At 37.3% G+C, this 23,437-nt stretch overlaps 1 protein-coding gene across 1 annotated transcript in view; it reads right to left on the reverse strand.

Moving 5' to 3' along the window:
* Positions 1-23,437, reverse strand: part of ELP3 (elongator acetyltransferase complex subunit 3) — a 102,267-nt gene that overhangs the window by 45,004 nt on the left and 33,826 nt on the right. The window contains exons 8-10 of the mRNA XM_058550435.1: positions 22,237-22,398; positions 19,427-19,553; positions 7,364-7,557 (exon numbers count right to left, since the gene is read on the reverse strand). Of these exons, the coding sequence (XP_058406418.1) occupies positions 7,364-7,557; positions 19,427-19,553; positions 22,237-22,398 (483 nt within the window). The remainder of the gene's footprint in view (positions 1-7,363; positions 7,558-19,426; positions 19,554-22,236; positions 22,399-23,437) is intronic.

The raw sequence follows: 23,437 nt of genomic DNA on the forward strand, positions 1-23,437 counted from the left end.
CTCACTAATAACTAGGAAAATGCAAATTAATACCCCTAGGTAAATAAAATAAAAAATAGAAGCATCCATTTCTATGGAGTGATAAAACCAGTATCTATTTACTCTAAATTGGTGTAATTGATACCAGCTCAAGACAAGATTGACCTAAGGGAAGCCATATTGTAGAAAAGAAACCCTATTATAACTTGGAATGACCTCTGACTAACTAACCCAGCTGGATATGCACCCTTCAGGAGATCTAACTGCTCTGTGGACTTACGACCCCTGCTTGTGCATGTACCTCCCAGCTTCGATAAGATGATAACTTGGTCCTTTTGAGTTCCTTACGAATGTGATGACCCCAGAACACAGAGTCTACGCTGATAGCCATCATCCATGAAAACTGAAAGATCTGGTGTGGTGACTCCCAGTCTGTAACACCAGATGGTCAACACTCCTAACTCCCTCCCCTATAACCCACCAGCCTATATAACTGCTGTAAGATTTTGTGCCCCCTGAAGATGGTTCTTTTGGACATTAGTCAGCCATCTTCCCTCTTGCTAGCAAGCTGTAATAAAATGCCCTTTCTCTGCCACCATCTTGCCTCTTTACGACTGGCTTTTATCTTGCAGTGAGCAGATCGTGCCCTTTGTGCAGTAACATAATCCCTTCGGAAAACCATATCAATATACATAGAAAAAACTATAACCTTCATTTATATTCTCCTTGTTCCAGAAAGTATATTAATAATAATAATAATAATAATAATAATAAAGATGCTTAGATCCTTATCAGGAGTAATCTTTCTCCTAGATTATACTACTCCAAGAGATTACTTCAACAGAAGTAAAAAGTTCTCTGTACGTGGATTTTAGCTGTAGCGGAGACCAGGATAATGATTAAAAAAAAAAAGAAACATGGAAGCAATCTAAATGTACAACATTAGGGAATAGTTTACTGAATAAGACAAATTAAAATGCTAGACTACTATGCTGCCATTAAAATTAGAAGTGAAGATTATTCTAAGTTTTTACCAAGAAACATAATGCAAAAATGCAAACAGCGTATTTGCCAGTGTATAAAATGTACTGCTGTGTAAATTGCATCCCAATTATACAAAGAAAGTTTTGTAAAAATAACGTAACCCTGTTATTAATACATATATTGAAAGGGATTTTAAAGCAGCTTTATAGAGAAAATATTATTTTGTTCATGTAAATATAGTACTATACGGCTGGAAATTAAGAAGAAAATAAAAGTTCTGGATAATTAGTAATAGTCTATAAACTCTGTTGGAAAAAACTATAAAATCACACGATCAAAAAGAAATGTACTAGGAGCAATGAATGGTGGTACACAGCAGAAACACATCACACCTATACCTCAGCACTGCAAAAGCCTAGTCTAGAATTTCAGTGATTATTGATAACAAAAAGCAAGTCAATATAAAATAAATTTGAATCATTTAATGCAGTATATACAAAGAAAATATGTAAATAAAAATGGGTAAAAAACAAGTATCAAAATATAATAAATTTGAATGAATTCCCATGCAGGTAGCCACAGTAATAGTTGAGTAGTATTCAATGCAAAACAAAGTAACATAAAATATTTGTAGGAATTCTGCCCATGCTTATAGAAAAACATATGCTTGACTCAATATTATGAGTCCACAGTAAGCTACATAAAAAAAACAGAATTCTAATGGAAACTTCTATAACAATATCATAGCTACACTAAAAACATAAAAAAATAAAATAAAATTGAAAATACCCTAAAGATTTTAATCTTTATACTAAAAAACCTAGAAAACAATCACATTCAAAGTTAAGTAAATTATCAGTCTCAAAGCATGAAATCAGACATCACAGCTAGACTTTAGACAACTCTCTCCACCAAAGGCATTTACCATGTTAGGAACTGAGTCATCACTATCATCAAACTGTCCTCAGACTCACTGAGGACATTACTAATTCCGCATTTTTAGAGAGATTTTACCTCTTGTTTTACAGTGTTCCATTAAGTTTTAATTCACCCACACATTTATAAAGTAATAGAGTGTCACTTCAAAATCTTAAGCCTACATCCACATAAAGCCCTTGTCCCACATAAACCCTTTAAATGATGTACTGATAGTGAAACCGGCAAACAGCCATTGATGATGAAGCAGCTAGTAACTACGGTGGATTGGAATTTGCGAACTCAACATATGTCTCCACCTGAATGACATTTTGACCCCTATCCTCACTAACTGACCAAAGGAGTTTGGGATGGGAGGCCTGCCCCCAGAAAAGGCCATTACCATAGACATCTCCGGGTACCTGGGTGGGTCGTGCTAAGCCCATTCTTAGTTCTGGTTACCCTTTAGAGGAGACATTTACATTTGTAAAGAAAATCTCCATTTGTAAATGTATCTTCTTCCCTGTACCACGAAGAAGGGGGGGATGGCCTTACCTAGAAACTTATCAGAATGGAAGGTGAGGACTTAAATCTGCATGATAAACTTACTCATTGTTAACTGTGCTGTTTGGGCAATATGCCATCTGACTCCCACTAGGTTCCTATATCTGATGTCTCTCTGGAGCCTGGGTTACCGTGGTAATGGGTGTTTGAGCTCTTTTTTTTCAGGAACTGAACCCCTTGCCCACTTCAGGCCGGACTGAGACCACCAACCCATCAACTGGGCCCTTTTGACGGCAAGACGTTGGAACTCCACCCTCAGGGTATGCTAATGCTGCCATTCTGTGAACACGTGGTCCTATGAAGAGACATGAAGCCTGACTACGCTTGCGCTTGCGCAGATCATCAATTACCTCATCTCTCCTCACCTCCAATCATTTCAGACCACTTTGCCCCCTTCTCCATCAACACCCCTGAGTACCTATTTTCGGGGAGGCGGATTTGAGACTTGTTGTCCCATTTTCCTCACTTGGCTGCCTTGTGATTAAACTCTCTCTCTCTCTGCAATCTCGTCGTTGTCTCAGAGATTGGCTTTCTGGGCGGCGGGCAAAAACGGACCTGGTGCGGTAACAATAGAGAAATATAACTGACAGTTTGGCCTCCTGGAATTAGAGCTGGAGGACTCTTCCATTGGCCAATTCTCCAGCGAGAGCTGGAATGGGGTCATGATAGGAGAACTGAGAACAGGGAAGTTTCTTTAATCAGCCTCATGTTGGATATCCACAATATCATGCCTTTCTCTTCATACAACCTTTAGGTTGTATAATATACATGTTCTTAATTCTTCCTGGCATGACCCCTTTACAATTTTCTTACAGAGATTATATTTGCTGCTCTTGTTTTCTCGAAGGTTTTATTTTCTCAGTTGGTGATAGGCCAGGATAATGTCTCACAGTGATATTTCACAAAGTCCATAAAATTAAGCTTTTAATATTATAGCAATGTCTCTGTTGCTTTTGATTCACTGGTTACAGCAATAAGAAATTTAAAGCTGAAAATGAAGGGGGAGAATGCAAATTCTTTATCTGATGGCCTGTGTGATCTATACCTTGTCACTTTGGGTAAGAAAACTATGGTGTCTATGGCTGTAAAATTTCTGTCTATTCTGTGATATTTGTTGCCATGCTCTGCTGCTGGGAAATATAATCTTCACTGTTCTCTGGTTGCCCTGTAGTGTAAGCACCTGACATTAAGCCTTCTGATTGTAGTATAAGTGCTTGACATTACTTTTTTGATTGCTGAGGAACCCATTTCAAAAGACATCCATCCTGAATAAACATATTGCCAGCTGTATGACACAGCTACTAGCAAAACAACCAGATAAGGAATTAGGCTGCCCACCCATGAAGTTTCCTCTTTGAGAAAGCCCTGGTGACCTAGATAACTGACCCTTTGAGTGACCCTATTTCTCCTTTCCTACACCCTAATTCGCATTCTTATGCTTTAAATTAGCCAATAAAGAATGAACCCACAAAACCCTAGACACTCCACCTTCAGATCCTAATAAGGGTAGAACCCTAGGTTCATGCTCCCACTCCCCTCCCCCTCACTGTGTGCCCCTTGGGCTTATTACTCCAAGACCTGTGAGTAATAAATCTTGTTCCTCAAACTTCCCTGATAGTTTTTGCTGAAGTGCATTCTGCAATCACGATAAGAAGCCTAAGGGCCGGTCCAGCCACAACATTGGCCCCCATGGGGGAAATGTGTCAGGGGCTCACTAGCAGTAATAGGGGCCAGGTGAGTGCCTCCTAGCTGACAGCATCACTATCAATGGGTTGAGACCAACACAACAGTGATATTTGTTGCCATGCTCTGCTGCTGGGAAGTAGCATCTTCACTGCTCTGTGTTCCCAAGTCAGTTAAACACAAATGATCTTTTTCTTTTGTCTTTGTTAATACTACTTATTACATCTTTGTTTTCTATTGTATTAATTTAAATTTCTTGAAATAATCTCAAAGTTAGAGAAAAGTCCCAAGTGCAGTACCAATAACTATTTCCTGAACTATCTGAAAGTAAATTGGGAACAAGATGTCCCAACAGCCCCAGAATATTTGAACTATTTCCTACAACATGGACATTCTCTAACATAACCATAACACAACCATCTAAACCAGGAAATTAACATTGCTGCTTTACTATTGTCTCATCCTAGGCTCCATTCCAGCTTTACCAGTGTCGCAATAATGTCCTTGCTAGCCGAAGGATCCAGTCAGAAACTTGTATTGTATTTAGTTATCACGTCTCTTTTGTCCTTTCAAAATGGAAACCTTTCCTTGATCCTCATACTTTTTAAGATTACAGACCAGTTATTTTTATAGAATGTTCCTCAATTTGGGTTTGTCTGATGTTTCCTCATGATTAAATTCAGATTACGGAGTTTTGGTTGAGTAACATAGAAGTATGCTGTGTTTTCAATATGTACAATCTGAATTAGTGAATATTAAAAAATTGCCCCTAAAGGAAATACAGTGTTAGGTTCCTGTGAGCCTCTGGTCACAACATTTTCATCAACCAATCAATACATAACCTTGTTTTACACGTGCTTCTGTTTAAGGACACCTTTTATACATATTGTTGATTCATTAACACTGAACTCACCGGCAACAGTGCTATAACTCAAGCCTCAATGAAGCTTATTTAACACATGTATCTTCTCCATAAGGCACATTATAGCCTTCTTGCTCTTAGAAATACTACACAAAACTTTAGTACTATGCTTAAGGGCCAGTTTAAACAGTGAAATCAACAACAAACAGCACAAAAATGTAAAAAAAAAAAAAAAGGCACAGTGAAAAGGACACACACATTATATTTATTATTTACTACATTTACAATTATTTCTATATCTACCTATATGTTGAAAACCATGAGTTCACACCAATATCTCCTATTCCAAAACACCACATGGTACATTCTTTTTTTTGGTGAGGAAGATTGGCCCTGAGCTAACATCTGTGCTAATCTTCCCCTATTTTCTATGTGGGACGCTGCCACAGCATGGCTAGATGAGCAGTGTGTAGGTCCATGCCCGGGATCCGAACCTGTGAACCCCAGGCCATCAAAGTCAAGTGTGCGAACTTAACCGCTATGCCACCAGGCCAGCCCCCACAGGGTACATTCTAATTTTCTCCTTTTTCACATTTGTAATTCCCTTCTCAGATAACAAAGAACCTAGCTCCCATTATCCTTAATATTATCTACTTATTACATCAACCCCCTGCAAGTAACCAATCTTTTGTTGCTGTCCTCCTCTCTACACGCCCTCAGAGACATCCTCCCCACCCTGCTCAGCTCTGACATCCTGTGCCAGATCAGCCTTCTGCGAGAATGCCCTTTTTATCACATTCGGGCTATAACAGCCTGCACCACACCACTGCCTCCTCCACAAGAACACCCTTCTCACCCTGCTCTGGGCCCTGTGGCTCCCTACTTCTCCCGCATGGATGCCTGCATTGTCCAGCATCTTCTAATGGTTTTTGGACTAGATTGTTCCAGAAGGGTTGAAAAAGAAGGGGAAGGACAATGCAAACAATTCTAGACAGCTAAATTTTCTATTCAATATCTCCTTAGTATTTTTAAGCGTATTTTAAAAAACAGAGATCATATAGGCAATTTAGAGCCTTAAGTTGGGCCAATACAGTCAGCCCTCCATATCTGTAGGTTCCGCATCCATAGAGTCAATCAACTGCCAATTAAAAAGGCCTACGATGGTTGCGCCTGTACTGAAAGGTACAGACTTTTTTTTTCTTGTCACTATTCCCTAAACAATAGAGTATAACAACTATTTACACAGCATTTACGCTGTATTAGGTATTATAAGTAATTTAGATATGATTTAAAGTATACAGGAGGATGTGTGTAGATTTATGCAAATACTACGCCATTTATATAAGGGACTTGAGCATCCTCGGAGTTTGGTATCTGCGAGGGTCCGGGAACCAATACCCTGTGGACACCAAGGGACAACTGTAATTTAAAAAATTTAAGAAATCAATATGTTGTGGCAGGAGTACGGTGTAAACATCCTTCAACTTTTAAGCAAATTCATTATTTTATATCCTTGATAATTTTCATTTAGTTGATAATTCTGCTTGTTTTCAGTATTCATTGTTTTATATTAGTAACACAATTTTTGTGCTCAGTGGAGTAGTAGTCACAGCAGTTTATTATACATGCATTTGCTAGTCACATTTTGGCCTTGTATTTGTAATCCTGGATTCTGGGCAGTTTTTGGCAGAGTGGTGGGAATGTGCCTTAATGTCCAGCAAATACAGGAATTGCTTTGTTAGGGTTGTAGATAGACAGGTAACTTTTTGGCTTTTAAAAATTTTCTTCAATGTTATATTATGTTTCTAGTAAAAAAAATAAATAAATAAAAGGCCCAGGATTGCAAATGAGATCTTGGTTTCTCTCTCCTAGGAAAAACATGGTTAGGATGATTTCCTTCATGCTATTAGGAATATGTCACTCTTTCTCCACATTCACATTAATATCTATAAAGAATGATTGTTGCTACTCTTCCTTTTTTCTTCAGAGGCTCTAGAACAGTAGGACACATGGCTCCACTTTCTCCTCCCATACTCACTACTGTATCTAGATTGAAGTAGACCTGGAAAAGGAAATCCTGATCTAGGATCATAAGCTCCTGGAACAAAGTACCATGCCTATTTACCATCATCACTCCATTTCCTGGCTCACGAATGAATGGAGAAATAAATACATGAATAAAAATGATACTGGCAAAGTGGCTTGGACATGCTATCTTTTCATTTCCATTCCTCTCTATTTACAGACAGAATTCCAGCTGTCCCACTTTTAATTAAAAAAAATCAAAGCCCTCAATATGAAATCAGACTATTCTCATTAGAAATTGTAAACAGATAGACTAGTCACTGATTATTTCTAGCATAAAAGATACACTACCTCTGCACTCGGTACACTCGAGTCCAAGGAGGCACAAGAGCAAGGATCCGAGCCACCAATTCGATCAGGTCACTAGGAGAGTAACTCTTATATCTTCCTGATTTCCACAGCTCATAAAGCCCAGTTCCACGAATCACCAGGGTAGGGTAGAGTTTCAAACCATCAGGACGAAAAGCAGGGTTCTCAAAAAACTCCTGTGAATACAGAACAGAAAATTACTTCTCCATTACTTATGTAGAGATTACTTATGGTGAAGTTTCAATCCTGAGCCAGCTTCTCTCACACAACTACTTGGTGCTTAGACTGCCTTTCCTTTCCTCCATCAAGGGAGGGGATGCAGAGAGAACAGAAACTTGTTTTTACAGTCTCACTGGAGCAAAGCACGTGTGTGCTGGGTTACAAAGCCCTAGCTAATCCAGCCCCTGTCTGTTGCTGCAATCTCATCAAATGTCACCCTTACCACCTAGCCTTTCTGCCTTTGCAAAGGCAATTTCCTCTGCTTGGAAACTTGATCAACTTTTCTTCATCTGGCTAATCTTCAGGTCTCAGCTTGACTGCCAATTCTTCAGAGAGGCCTTCCTGACCTTCAAATACAAGTTGCCTCACTCAAAGAAAAAAATCCTATTGAATTTTATATTACTGCTTTCTTAATATCATCATACTGACAATTTACTCAATGTCTGCCTTCATCCCTAGGCTGTATCCTCCCATTTAATAATAATATATATTTAATTGTTTAAACTTTTAAGAAGTTGTGACAGAGATTACCATTTGGCCTGTAAAACCTAAAACGTTTACTATATGAAAACTACGCCCATCTTTGGATAGGACCATTTTGTCCTCAGGCCAACTGGCACCATTCCTAACCCGGGATACACACTGTCCATTTGTTATCTGGACACTGAGCAATATATCTAATTCATCTACTTTGACATAGTCATTTCCTGTACTATATCATCCCAGCTGGCTGCCTTACTTCTTTATTTGGGGTGTAGCAAGGAGACACCACGGGTTCTCCTTTCCATGACTTTGCACTGCTAATTTGCTCTTATCTTGATTTTGCATGACATGTGATGGAGGAATGAAGGTGGACTCATATAGTTTCTTCTCACTCCCACCCTGGCATTAGTATCTATACGGCCAACAGTACTATATCTTGTGAACTGTAAAAATGCTTTTTATCTTGTGCTACATTATTCTTGCAGAGCTTTCCACTGTTTAATTTTCTTTTCAAAGAAATGTAACTATAGACTTTTCAATCTCTCTCACTGATTTCTATCATATTTTTAAATGCTGTACTCTTTGTGCACCATTTGGTCTTAGGGATATTCCTCTGTAATTATATGTAATTTTCCCTGTAACATTTACATATTAAAGATTCATCAGGTCTTTAATAAATATTCTGCAGCCATCCACAAAGAGCATGTATGCAAGTCATTCTCTACCTAGTCTGAATCCATACTGGAACACAGGATTTCAGAAAAGTACTTCTGGTACTTGTATAATAAATTTAGGAGACATATGGGCTGATATACTCCTTTTATAAGAATGATGACAGATGGAATTGGTTCTAGATTTCTGGTTAAACATGGAGAATTAAAATGTGTTTATTTCTGTTCCCTCCAAAACCATACTAAAATAACAAGAAATAATTTTTTAAAAAGTACAAACTCAGAAGAGCAAAGAGAACATCAGAGGAGATAGGAGGGGGACAAGTGACGGCAATAAATGTTTTGAAGACAGAAAATAGATGGAAGATTGGTAAATGACTTTGCAAGTGAAGAAAACTGCAAAAAGGGATACCAATGAAAGGCCATCTCAGGCCCACCCAAGTCCCAGAAAGGCTCATGGATCAGAAGTACCAGGAACTGGGCAGGAAGGAAGAGAGCACTGGATCAAAGTCTGTACACGGAGGGGTTTATCTCTCATTCTTTAACTCTTCCTACAGGCGGCCAGCTACATGTTTGTTCTCTGGAGAAACTGGAAAGCCACTAGACTCTGAGATACCAGGTACAAAGGAAGGCCTGTGAAGATCAAGGTTGAAAACAGGAAGATTAAGTGAAAGCTAGCACATTGGCTGGTGGACTCCATGCCCTCCTCCTCGGACGCCAGCAGTCAATTTCCTGTGACCTACACACACCACCCACTCCCAAGCAGGAAGTTGGAGAGTTCGTCTCTGGATTAATCAAATGGCTCAAAATAAGAGCTCAAGATACTGACATCTGGGAATCCCTTAAAGAAAGGAGAGCTTATTACATGAGCATCCTTCAGTGAGGCACACCAGCAGCTAGCCACACAGAGTTTGCAATCTTGTTTTTCCGTCCCTCACTTTTAAAGTATGACCATTTGGCTAATGATCACCAGAAACCTGGGGAAAGCCTAGACTATGAAGGGCAGACCAAAACAAAAAGAAAAAAGGAACTTGGAGGAAACAGAGGCATTGAATAAAGGAAAATGAAAACAAAAAAACCCAACTATAATTAATTCCTTCAGAAGGATAAGAAAAGATATATTACATTCATAAAACAAGAAGAGAATGCTAGAGAAAACTGAACAACCATAATATAAGAAAGAACTCTTGGAAATTAAAACTATAACAAGAATAAAACATTTAATAGAAAGGTTGGAAGATAAAGGTGAGAAAATAATAAGAAAGCAGAAAAAAAAGACAGATGAAAAACAGAAAAGATAAGAATATTAGATGATCAACCTGGGAGATCCAATATTTGCTTAATAGAAGGTTTAGAAAGAGACTATAGAAAATAAAATGGAAAAAATTATCCAGTAGCGTAAGAAAATTTCCCAGATGACAGGGTCCTTCAATATCTAACACAATTAATTAAAAAGACTCTGGCCAAGATGCACCATTGTGAAATTTCACAATAAATGAGATAAAGAGAATTTCCTAAAATATTCCAGAGTGGAAAAAAAACCAGGTTATATATATTATAGGATTAAGGAACAAGGAACATAGGATTAGGAATAAGAACAATATTATGCTCCTCAAAGGCAGTGCTAAAAACTACAAGACAATGGTGCAATACCTTAAAAAAAATCTGAAGGAAAATAATTTTATAGAATTCTGTAAGTGTGATGGTAGAATAGAGACATTTTTGAGCGTGCAAAAGGCGTACTTCCCACGATGAATCCTTTCTTAGGAAACTGCTAGAGAATGTGCTTTAGTAAAGGAATATACCACCAAAAGGCATTAACTTGGGATCTAGAAAACAAAAGATTCAATCCAGGAGTGGTGAAAAGAAGCTCCCAAGGAGAACACCAGTGAACTAGGCACAGAGAACTGTCAGCCCACTTTAGACATAGAAGATAGGACCGCCACGAGTTACGTTTCTAGCCATAAAAAGGAACTGATAGAATATCTGATAAGGTAGGCCACTGAAAGAGAGGCTTTAACATTGAGAGGTACATCTGAAAGTTACAGGTACATAGCGAACTAAGCAACTAAAAAAATAAGACAATTGTTAACTCTAGAAGAAACAAAAGATCATTCAAGAAAAGAATGTTAGTATATACTTGACTCCATGTGAATAATAATTTATATAAAAACTATAATGTAAACAGTGACTACTAATTTAAATAAAATAGTGATATAACAACATTGGAAGAATGAGAGGAGAACATAAAAGAATTAACTCTTCAATTACCATAACAGTAAAACAAGAGAATCTATCTAAAACTGATAGTCAGGAAAAAGCAATCCAAGAATAGCAGTAAGAAATACAGAGGTAAATACCAGGAAAAAACCCCCAGCTATAACAACTGAAAGTGGCAAGGACCTCTGTTTTGATATGACTCCTTTAGGACATACTGGATTTTCAAATATTATTTGATGATGATTTTAATTATTTAAATTAACTTTATCTTATAAAAGTTATTAACAAACATCATTTTGGTGGCAATGTGAACGACAGATTAGAAGGGCACCCAGCTGGTGGCAGCCAAGTCAGTTAAGAAGCTGTTTAGATTACTGGTTACCAGAGGGAAAGGGGGTTGGTGGGTGGGCGAAAGGGGTAAAGGGGCACATATATATATGTTGACTGACAAATAATAATGTACAAATGAAATTTCACAATGTTATAAACAAGTATGACTTCAATAAAGAAAAAAAGAAATGGATAAATTCCTAGAATCATACAACCTTCCAAAACTGGATCAAGAAGAAGTAGAGAATTTAATAGACCAATCACCAGTAAGGAGATCGAAACAGTAATCAAAAACCTCCCCCCAAAATAAAAGTCCAGGACCAGACGGCTTCCCTGGTGAATTCCACCCAACATTCAAAGAAGACATTCAAAGAATACCTATCCTTATCAAACTCTTCCAAAAAATTGAGCAGGGGGGGAAGCTCTCTAACTCATTGCAAGAAGCCAACATTACCCTGATACCAAAACCAGACAAGGACAACACAAAAAAAGAAAACTACAGGCCAATATCACTGATGAACATCGATGCAAAAATCATCAACAAAAAACTAGCAAATCGCATACAACAATACATTAAAAAGATTATACACTATGATAAAGTGGGATTTATTCCAGGTATGTAGGGATGGTTCAACATTCGCAAATCAATCAATGTAATACACCACGTTAATAAAATGAAGAATAAAAATCACATGATCATTTCAATAGATGCAGAGAAAGCATTTGACAAGATACAGCATCCATTTCAGATCAGATAAAAACTCTGAATAAAATGGGGATAGAAGGAAAGTACCTCAACATAATAAAGGCCATATATGACAAATCCACAGCTAATATCATCCTCAATGGTGAAAAACTGAAAACTATCCCTCTAAGAACAGGAACCAGACAAGGATGCCCACTGTCACCACTCCTATTTAACATAGCACTGGAAGTCCTAGCCAGAGCAATCAGGCAAGAAAAAGAAATAAAAGGGATCCAAATTGGAAAGGAAGAAGTGAAACTGTCACTATGTGCAGATGACATGATTTTATATACAGAAAACCCTAAAGAATCCACCAGAAAACTTTTAGAAGTAATAAACGAATATGGTAAAGTTGCAGGATACAAAATCAACGTACAAAAATCAGTTGCATTTCTATAAACTAACAACGAAGTAGCAGAAAGAGAAATTAAGAATACCATCCCATTTACAATTGCAACAAAAAGAATAAAATACCTAGGAATAAACTTAACCAAAGTGGTGAAAGATCTGTACACCGAAAACTATAAAACATTGCTGAAAGAAATTGAAGAAGACACAAAGAAATGGAAAGATATTCTGTGCTCTTGGATTGGAAGAATTAACATAGCTAAGGTGTCCATACTTCCTAAAGCAATCTATAGATTCAATGCAATCCCTATCAAAGTTCCAACAACATTTTTCACAGAAACAGAACAAAGAACCCTAAAATTTATATAGAACCACAAAAGACCTCGAATAAATAAAGGAATCCTGAGAAAAAAGAAGAAAGCTGGAGGGATCACACTCCCTGATTTCAAAATATACTACAAAGCCATAGTAACCAAAACAGCATGGTACTGGCACAAAAACAGACACACAGATCAATGGAATAGAATCGAAAGCCCAGAAATAAACCCACACATCTATGGACAGCTAATCTTTGACAAAGGAGCCAAAAACATACAACGGAGAAAAGAAAGTCTCTTCAACAAATGGTGTTGGGAAAACTGGATAGCCACATGCAAAAAAAATGAAAGTAGACCCTTACCTTACACCATACACAAAAATTAACTCCAAATGGATTCAAGACTTGAATGTAAGACCTGAAACTATGAAACTTCTAGAAGAAAACATAGGCAGTACACTCTTCGACATCGGTCTTAGCAACATCTTTTCAAGCACCATGTCTGACCGGGCAAGAGAAACAATAGAAAAAATAAACAAATGGGACTACATCAAACTAAAAAGCTTCTGCACAGCAAAGGAAACCATCAACAAAACGAAAAGACAACCTAACAATTGGGAGAAGATATTTGCAAACCATACCTCTGATAAGGGCTTAATCTCCAAAATATATAAAGAACTCATGCATCTCAACAACAAAAAAACTAACAACCCAATTAAAAAATGGGCAAAAGACCTGAACAGACACTTCTCCAAAGAAGATATACAGATGGCCAACAGGCACATGAAAAGATGTTCAACATCATTAACTATCAGGCAAATGCAAATCAAAACTACAATGAGATATCACCTCACGCCCATCAGAATAGCTATAATTAACAAGACAGGAAACAACATGTGTTGGAGAGGATGTGGAGAGAAGGGAACTCTCCTACACTGCTGATGGGAGTGCAAACTGGTGCAGCCACTATGGAAAACAGTATGGAGATTCCTCAAAAAATCAAGGATGGAACTACCATATGACCCAGCTATTCCACTGCTGGGTATTTATCCAAAGAACTTGAAAACACCAATGCATAAAGATACATGCACCCCTGTGTTCACTGCAGCATTATTCACAACAGCCAATACTTGGAAGCAACCTATGTGCCCATCAAGGGACGAATGGATAAAGAAGATGTGGTATATATACACAATGGACTACTACTCAGTCATAAGAAACGATGAAATCTAGCCATTTGTGACAACATGGATGGACATCGAGGGTATTATGCAAAGTGAAATAAGTCAGAGGGAGAAGGTCAAATACCGTATGATTTCCTTCATTAAGTAGTAGATAATAACAACAACAAACAAACACATAGAGACATAGATTGGATTGGTGGTTACCAGAGGGGAATGGGGGAGTGGGGAGGGTGAAAAGGATAATTCAGCACAAGTGTGTGGTGATGGGTTGTAATTAGTATTTGGGTGGTGAACATGATGTAATCTATGCAGAAATGGAAGTATAATGATGTACACCTGAAATTTATACAATGTTATAAACCAATGTTACTGCAATAAACAAAAAATTAAAAAAAAAATAAATGAAGACAATGGTAAGATAAAAAAAAAAGAAAAAAAGAAGCTGTTTGTGCAGAGGAGGTGACAAAAGCATGAACTAAAGTTGTGGCCGTGGGGATGAAGAGGAGGTGACAGCTTTGAAAGACATTCAGAGGAAGTAACTGACAGGACTTCCTGCTGGATTAGAGTAAGGGTATGAGGGAATAGTAACAGCAGCAGCAGCAAAGATTTATTGAGCACTCATTATGCGCTAGGCATTTTTCTAAGTGTGTTGCATGTACTATTTCAGCTAATCTTCATAACACGTAGATATTATAATTAGCCTCATTTTAGAGATGAGGAAACTGAGGAACAAAGCAGTCAAACAATTTGCTACTAAGTGGTGGGACCAGGATTCAAACTAGGCGCAGCCTGGTCCCAGAGTCCAAATATGCTCTACTTCCTCCTGAATGATTCCTAAATTTCTGGCTTGGGAGATTACGTGGATGATGGGGCCACCAAGTATGACAGGAAATATAAGAGGAGGAGACCACTGGGGGAAAGGATAAATGGGTACATATTGGACGTATTAAGTTTGAAGTACATGTAAGACATCTGGTGCTAGCTGACGAGTATTAAGTAATTGATCTTAGGAGCCTAAGGCTTAAGGTTGGAGAGAAAATGAGTCACTGAGGGGTAAGTGGTAGAGTTACTACAATGAAGAAAGGCAAGCATGGAGAAGACAGCAAAAGACAGAATCCACATTTAAGTGGTGGGGAGAAAAAAAAACCTGAGCAGAAAAGAAATAGTCCTAGAAATAAGAAGAGAACCAGGAGGCAGTAGAGTCACAACAGCCAGGGAGATGAGAATTTCAAAATGGAGATAGTCTTTAACAATAACAAATGCTAAGAATGAATAAAATGACAGCAGAGAAGTATCCTTTGGATTTGTAGACTAGGAAGTATTTTATAACATTTGAGAGAAGAGTTTCAGTGAAGGGTAGAAGCCAAACTGTAGCTGATTTGAGGAATGAATGAGAGATTAAAGCAGAGACACTGGAACATTTGTAAAATGATATGGCTACACTAAGGAAGAGGAAGGAAGGGTATCGCTTTTTTTCTTTGTAGGCCTTATAGTACATTTTTACTTTAAAAATATGCATGTATTACTTTGATACAAATAAAAAATAACTAAAAACAGAATGAGGTTTAAAGTTTTATTTCTGTAAGATCCAACTTGACCTGAATTTCAACATCTTTCAGGTCACGCACAGTCATTGATAGTAAAACAGATTTTCCTTTGCCTAGAAAGGAAACACGGAAAGGTGCAATGGAAAGGTGCTTAACCTCGTCGGGCCTTGTTGCCTCACCTGAGGAGGCTACAACAGATGGTCTTTTCTGACCTAATTCTATACTGACCTGCATTCTATGACACTACCTTAAGTAACAAGCCTTTACATTAAAAACAAACAAATAAATAACAACAACAAATGCTTCTAATCATCCCTGCAAACCGTAACTTAATCACAATGGCTTTTGGGAAAAACAGTGCAGTAGGAAAAAAAAGAACTTCTGAGTGTCAAAAGGGTGCCAAAATATTAATGGCCTTTGAAAGATTTCTAGTTACTGATAGGAGATTCTGGAGATAAATATTTCCTCGAGAGAAACAGACATCCTTCAAGCATTTTCAGCAACCTGAGCTTGGATATTCAGGAGCAGTCTAGTTTTTAAAAGAATAAAACACCAAAACAACTAAAAGTTATTTTGAGTAATAAATAAGTCCTATCTGAGGATAAGTGGAAAGGGTGAAGTTAATGCTTGTAGGATAAATTCCTAAGATGTTAAACATTCCCCAGCACAACAAAGACTTTCGGCTTTATAAGAAAAAAAAAAACTTCATTTCAAAAATAAATCTGAGCTCCTGGAAAATATAAGTAAACACTATTTATCACACACAGCTACAAGTTCCTACCATTAGATAAGAGTGTGAATTTGCAATGAACAGATACAAATGAACAGTTATGCACTTAGTGACCCAGAACTGACCTAAACAACAAGGTGTGAGATCTAAGCCTATTTATAACTAACACACATAGGCACACAACCCCAAAGAAATGGCTGTAACATCTTAGTGGGCTGGGTAGCAGCTTTATGGATCCATGCCAGGCAAGGCTATCTTTTGCAATTATATGAGCAGACCCCTGATTTAGCAACCCTTCCTATGGAACAAAACACGTTGAGGGAAATATATCTGTGGGTTGCTAATGATATGAGAATAAAATAAAGGGAAAAAAGTTTTTAAAGTGTAAAATATACTGTCTCCTAATTCAGGAAAAGGTTGTGAATTCCAAACACGCCCAAATGAGATTTCCTAAACAAAAACTAGTTTTAATAGTTAAGTAAGCTTTTTATTGAAATATATCTTAGATACAGAAAAGTATACAAATCGTAAGTGTACATCTTGCCAGATTTTTACAAATCATGTAACCAGTACTCAGACACTCAAATCAAGAAAAAGAACATTAACAAAACCTCAGAAGCCCACCTCATGTCTGTTTCTAGTTACAATTCCAACTTAAGTTCTTGAACTTCATATTAATAGAATTATATGTTAGGTAATCTTTTGGATCTGGTTTCCTTTGCTCAAGGTTATGTTGGATAGAATCAGCCATGTTGTTGCACGAAGTTGTAATTAATTTATTCTTATTATTTTATAGTATTTCATCATATGACTACATCATAATTTACTTATGCATTCTACTGTTAATGGACATTTGGGTTGTTTCCACTCTGATACCACCAACAGTAATTTGTGACTGTGTCTTCTGGTAAATATACGTGTGCATTTCTGTTGAGTACACATCTAGGAGTAGAACTGCTGAGTCATGGGGTATGCATATGTTCACCTTTAGCAGATACGTCAAACAGTTTTCTAACATGATGGTACCAATTCACACTCCTGCTAGCAGTAAATGAGATTTCCAGTTGCTCCATACTCTTACCAACACTTGATATTGTCTTTTTTCATTTTAGCTATTCTTAGCTATTCTAGTGAGCAGACAGTAGTAATGCACTGTAGTTTTAAATTTCATTTCTTTGAAGATTATTGACTTTGAGAACTCTGAAATAGGTTTATTGGCTATTTGAATATCATATTTGTGAAGTGTTTGTTCAAGTTTTTTTACCCATTCTCCTATTGGGGTGCCTACCTTTTTCTTATTGATTTGTAGACATTATTTATTTTAAGGTAATTTATAAGTTAATTTTGCACAGAATTTTTCTCCAGAGAGAAATCAGATTTCTCATTTTAACTCTATTTTTTTATATATTTGCTGGGATGCAGTTAGAAAAGGCATATGGTCTGCTCATATTCCCTGTGGGTTTCTCTGAAAAGAATACAAACAAGCAGATAAATCTGTTTACACAAAGGGTTGTCTTTGCAATATTATTATTAAACTATTCTTTTATTTTGAAGACACTATGGAAAATAAATAGTGAGACTCAGCTATTTGCTATTACTTGAAACATGACATATTTTTTCCAAGGGCAATTAAAGTTATGAATTCTGGGTATACCACTGGTCCACTCAGAAGCTATGCTAAAGAAAAGTATGTTTCAGGTGCCTTTTAGGCTGGGAGTCTGAGTACCTGGCTATGAACTACTGAGAGGAGGATATAAGACTCAAAATCTATTACACAGCCAATATGGGGGAATTAGTAACAGGGACATCTGTGAATTAATGCTATCTTATAAACAGGCCTTCAGTTGTAACTCACTGGCTTAAAAAATAATAATAAACTTTTTAAAACGAAAGAAAGAATTATTAACATCACAAATAAGGCATGGTGAATTCCATTTTTCTAAACAGAGTAAAATAAAAGTATTTTTGTGGATGAAATAACTTGATAAATATTTTCATCCTTTTCTCTAAAAGGATATCCCTAAGACACTTTCCCTAGCTGAGAATCTGAATAAAAAGTTTTGACCAGTGTCATTTCCCAAGACAAAGCTAACATGGATCAAGCCAAAATGTAATAGACTAAACAAAACCAAACCCCAGAGTCAGGTATAAAGGGAAGGAGGGAGAGAGGGAGGAAGGGAGGGAGGAAGGAAGGAGGGAGAGAAGAAGGGAGGGAAGGAGGGAGGGAGGGCAGATCTGACAAGAGAAACAAAAGTAAAAGGCCAAAGATAGGTTGGAGAAAATATTTGTAACAAATATAAAAAACAATGAATCCATCATGTCCTCACCTAGAAAGTTCATATAGATTAATATTAAAAATATCCATATCCAATAGAATAATTGGTCAGGACAAAAACATACAATTCCAAAAAGATGCAAGAATTATAATTACTGAATACAAACTTGAAAAATATATTACCAGAATCACAAAATGCAAGTTGAAATGGCACACTTTTATCAAATCAGCAAAGATAAAAATATTATATGCACATATATAAAAAAGTACATAAATAGCAGAAGAGAATTATTTTGGGAAAAAGATAACCCTCTTAAAATGAGTGTAAATTGTTAGAACCCTCTGAAAAGCAACTAAGTAATATGATAAGATTCTTCAAGTGTGTATACATTTACCTGATAATTCTGCTCCAGGGAATTTATCCTAAAGAAATAATCCTAAATACTACAAAAAGTTATAGGCATAAAATTGTCTACCTGCAGTGCTATTTACAATATGAAAAACTGGTAATATCTTCAATTTTTAAAAATTTGGAAGTGGTTGAGCAAAGTATGGCATACTTATTCAATGGAAATTAAGCAGACATTTAAATATGTTAACATTTTAACAGATACCAGGCCGTAAGATGGATAAATACTGTTATAATGTTAAGTGAAAAAGCTATTAAAATAATTATCTATCGTATATGTAAGTGTAAGTTTGTCTGTGTGTATATATGTATAACCCACTTCATCCTCCAAAAAAGCCCAAGCATAAAAAGACCTGGAAAGGAGTATACTAAAATGTTAGGGTTTTATTTGGTGTTGGAGCTGTGACTCCTCTTTGTCTACTGTGTTTCTACTATTCTATCATGAGGATGTATTGGGGAATCCAATAATAATGGGGAAAAATTAACAGTAAATAATCAAAAAGAGCAGAGAGGGTAGAAGTGGCATGCAGAGGCATTCTAAACTAGCCTGGTTTAAGGTAACACTTACTGTAAACTGCTCAATGTCTCTCTCTAGTCCCACATTTGGCAGATCAGGCATCATATGAGCCACAACTTTGAAACCAGAATCCTTGGCCAGGTGAAATGACTCACATACTGCCTTCACGGTGTGGCCCCTAAGGAAAGAAAATTCACCACCTGTTACACAAATAAATGGGGAACAAACTTAACACAAGGAACAGAAGAAAAACAATCTCTGAGACATGTAACAGTAGTTCCACAATGAAGAATAATATGGCTGGGGAAAAAGAAATCTCAGAAAGTCATTTTTATATCTCCAACCCTGAGAAGGCCTGGAAGTAAATAATTTTACTTCCAAGATATTTCTCAGAAATTCCCTTATGCAGCTACTCAAAGTTCTGACAGTAACTGACTGGAGTAACAAGAGTTAATGTATACTAAAATTATTTGGTTTAGCATCATCAGCCAAAACAAGTTTACTAATGTAAATATCTAAGTCTAAAACAAGAATAATAAGCTCAAATCTAAGCAGAAGCAGCATCTTGTTATGCTCTTTTCCTTTAAAAATCTTTTGAAATTATTTGGAGATAGAGAGAAAGGAAGAGTGACACCTATATACAAAATAGATTTCACTCTGGTGAGCTGGAGGGTCCTTAAAAAAGCGAGAAGAGAGAACGATTTAGTGACAAGGCAGAATCATTTGGGGCCAGCTGGATAATCATCTTAACATTCTAGTGCCACATCCAAGTAGGAAGCAAGCCCTACGAACCGTGTGGGAGCCGCCAGAGGAATAACTAAGCCCTGAAGCCCTATGTTAATCCCTGAACCACCAAGACGTTCCCATTCACCACAACAAAATCCTACAAACCATGGACTCCATCCCATTCTCCCTGGATGTTCTCAGTCATTTCCATGGTTTCAATTTCTAATCTCTTTTTGCTAATGACTTCCCAGTTTATATGACCAGGCTAGGCCTCTCTCCTGACACCACTCCCAAATATCCAATACCCTAAAATTGCATTGCACTATAGTCTGTAGGCACGTGTGGTTATTCAAGTTTATATTTAAATTAATTAAAATGAACAATAAAGTTCTGAGTTGTGCTAACATATTGGACAGTGCAGGTATAGAACTTTTCAGTCATTGCAGAACATTCTGTTGGACAGCTTTGCTCTAAAGCAAACCGTCAACTGGTTGTTCCACAAGTATCTAAAACTCAGTATATCCAAAATGAAACTCATCTTCCCTCTAAGCCTCCTCCATTTTCCATTCTCTCTTATCCTCATTTCTACTAAGTCACCAAACACGGTCATTCATTTCTTTTCAGGACATCATGTCTTGTTTAAATTATTGCAACTGCCTCTTAACTGGTCTTCCTTCTAGCTTGCTCTTCTTGATCCATTCCCACACTGTGATCCCCATAAAGTGACCTTTCTAAAACGCAGATATGCTCATATCACAACTTAGCTTACAGCTTGTCCTTGGATTAAAGCCCACATTCCCTGAGCTGACTTCTAGGGCTCCTCATAATTTGGCCCCTCTGTTTACCTTTTCAGCCTTACCTCCTACCACTCTTCTACCTCACATTCTGTACTCTCATCAAACTTAACTACTTCGAATTCCCTCAATGTGCCATGTGCTCCCATCTTTAGGAGTTTGCTTATACTCTTCTTTCTTCCTGAAACAATCTTCCTCTTCCCCTCCTGACTAACTCAATTCTTCCTGTAAGTCTCAGCTTAGATGTCATTTTCTTCAGAAAGCTTTCCTGACCTTCAAGAGACTCTTTCCATCTCCACAGGTACCTCTCTAGCACAGCCCTTGATTACTGCAGCAGTCCAAGCAGTGTTCCTTGGTTCAAATTTTCCCATACATGAATGCACTCAATTCAGGTTAATCTTTCTCAAACCTGATATCCATCAGATTCTTCCCTGTGCTCAAAAATATTCAATAGACCTCTATTACCTAAAGGAAAGATTCCACCCTCCTTAACCTGGCATTCTTCTTGGTTGTTTCTAAGATGTTGACCAGTGTCTGTTTCCCTAGTTCCTCTTTACTTCCTTCTCCTAGTACAACCCCCATCATGTCTACCCAAACCCTATTAAAATAAAATAGACATTAATGCCCAACTCAACACATACCTACTCGATGAGGCCGGCCTTTACCATTCTAGGTGAATGAATTCTGCCACCTAATGAACTGCTGAAATCTCTTATTTTTCACTAATTTACCAATTAATCATAAATTTCCTTAAACAGCTAAATCTTTCATGTGTATCTTTTCTCCTCAACTCAACGATATATTTCTAGAGGAAAGAGAACTTCATATGGCTCTATTGACCTTTCTTTCTTTCCTCACACTCTTAAATTTCTCAAGTTTATACTCACTGCCTAAGCAACACTTCTCTTTCCCTAAGCAAACTTCCTCGCCAATTAGCATCTGCTTCATTAAAACCAATCTCTTAAATTTCATCCTGACTTCCTTCTTGTTCAAACCCTTTTCTTTGCTCCCATTCTCCTTAGTCTTCTCTCCTGCTTTAAACTACTGACCTTGAGTCCTGCCTCCTGTTTTTCATATGGGAAAGGCTGTTAATGACAAGAATAGGAAGAGATATGAGCATGTTTATAGGCTACTGGAAAAGGGCCAGTAGAGAATGACTAAAACTCAAGGAAAGAGGGGATGGAACTAACAGGATAGGTAGAAGAATGACTCTGAAAAGGAGGAATACTGATACCTCTTTCTCTGAGACTCACAAGAAAGGGAAAGGATGGGTATGAACGTAGATAAAATTGGTGGGAGTAGAAGAAGGCTTATGCTTGCCTTCATTTGCCATCATCTTACCTGTTGGTATCTCTGGCCACATCTTCATAGACACTCTGCACCCCAATCTCCAGCCTTGTGCAGCCATAGGTCAACATGTCACTTAAATGCCGCTTCATGCAATAATCTGGTCTGGTCTCAATAGTAATTCCGATACACTTTGTGAGGCTTCTCTCAGAATACCTGTAGAGCAAAGCTAAAAGTAAACAATCTGCTACAGCTTTCAGACATTTGCTCCCATTTAAAGGATTATCTTCTCTTAGTCCTCCCAGTACAAGACAGTGGTTAAGATCACGGCCCTGGAGCCAGACTGTGTGAGTTCAAATCCTGGCTATGCTATTTCCTAAGTATACAAACAGGAATGCTATTAACCTCCCTGTGCTTCGATTTCTTTATCTGCAAATTGAAGGTAACAGTACCTATACCTCATAGGACTGACGTGACTGAACTAGTAAACACTACAGTAATGTTATCATCATCATCATCATTATTATTCTCCTGCAGTATGCTGCAACCATAATCTCTTTGAAAGCAGTGATTTCAACTGTGAAAATCCTATTTTTCAATTCCTAGCAACAATTTTTCACATAAGTGGAAACCATCTGCATTATTTATTTCCCATTCCATATTTTAGAGTCATGTTAAATAAAAGAAAAAGAAGGGGAGATGGTATGTATAATGATCATAGGAATAATTTAGATAAAATGTCTTCTACATACACAAACGTCTTTCTGCCAAGCCTATTAATTTTAGCAATCATTTACAAAATTAGGAATCATTTTTCTCTTTCACTAAAACTAGGTTATCAGAGTAGTGAGTACCACTTTAGAGTCAAGCTGTTTGAATCTTGATGCCTTAAGGCCGGCCAAAAATCCAGAGAAGTAAAGATGACTTGCTGAGGGGGCTGCTGATGTGAGAGGATAGGAAATAATGTTTCTAGAGGCCATTGTGGCCAAGCACTGTGCTATACACTCCATACATACTGAATGCTCCCATCAGCTCCATGAAGCACGTCTCATTATCTCCATTTTACAGATGAAGGAACTGATGTTCAAAGAGATTAAATACTTTGTCCAAGGGTACAGATCTCATAAAATCCAAGGCAGGATTTCAAGTTGGGTCCATCTGATGTCAAAATCCTTGCTCTGTACTTCATTTTGTCACACTGCTTAGACAATTCAGCATGGGACATCATATTTCTCTCCTTTCCAACTTCTGTAAC

Source organism: Diceros bicornis, chromosome 11, assembly GCF_020826845.1.
Source record: "Diceros bicornis minor isolate mBicDic1 chromosome 11, mDicBic1.mat.cur, whole genome shotgun sequence".
In the NCBI taxonomy this organism is placed as follows: Eukaryota; Metazoa; Chordata; class Mammalia; order Perissodactyla; family Rhinocerotidae; genus Diceros; species Diceros bicornis.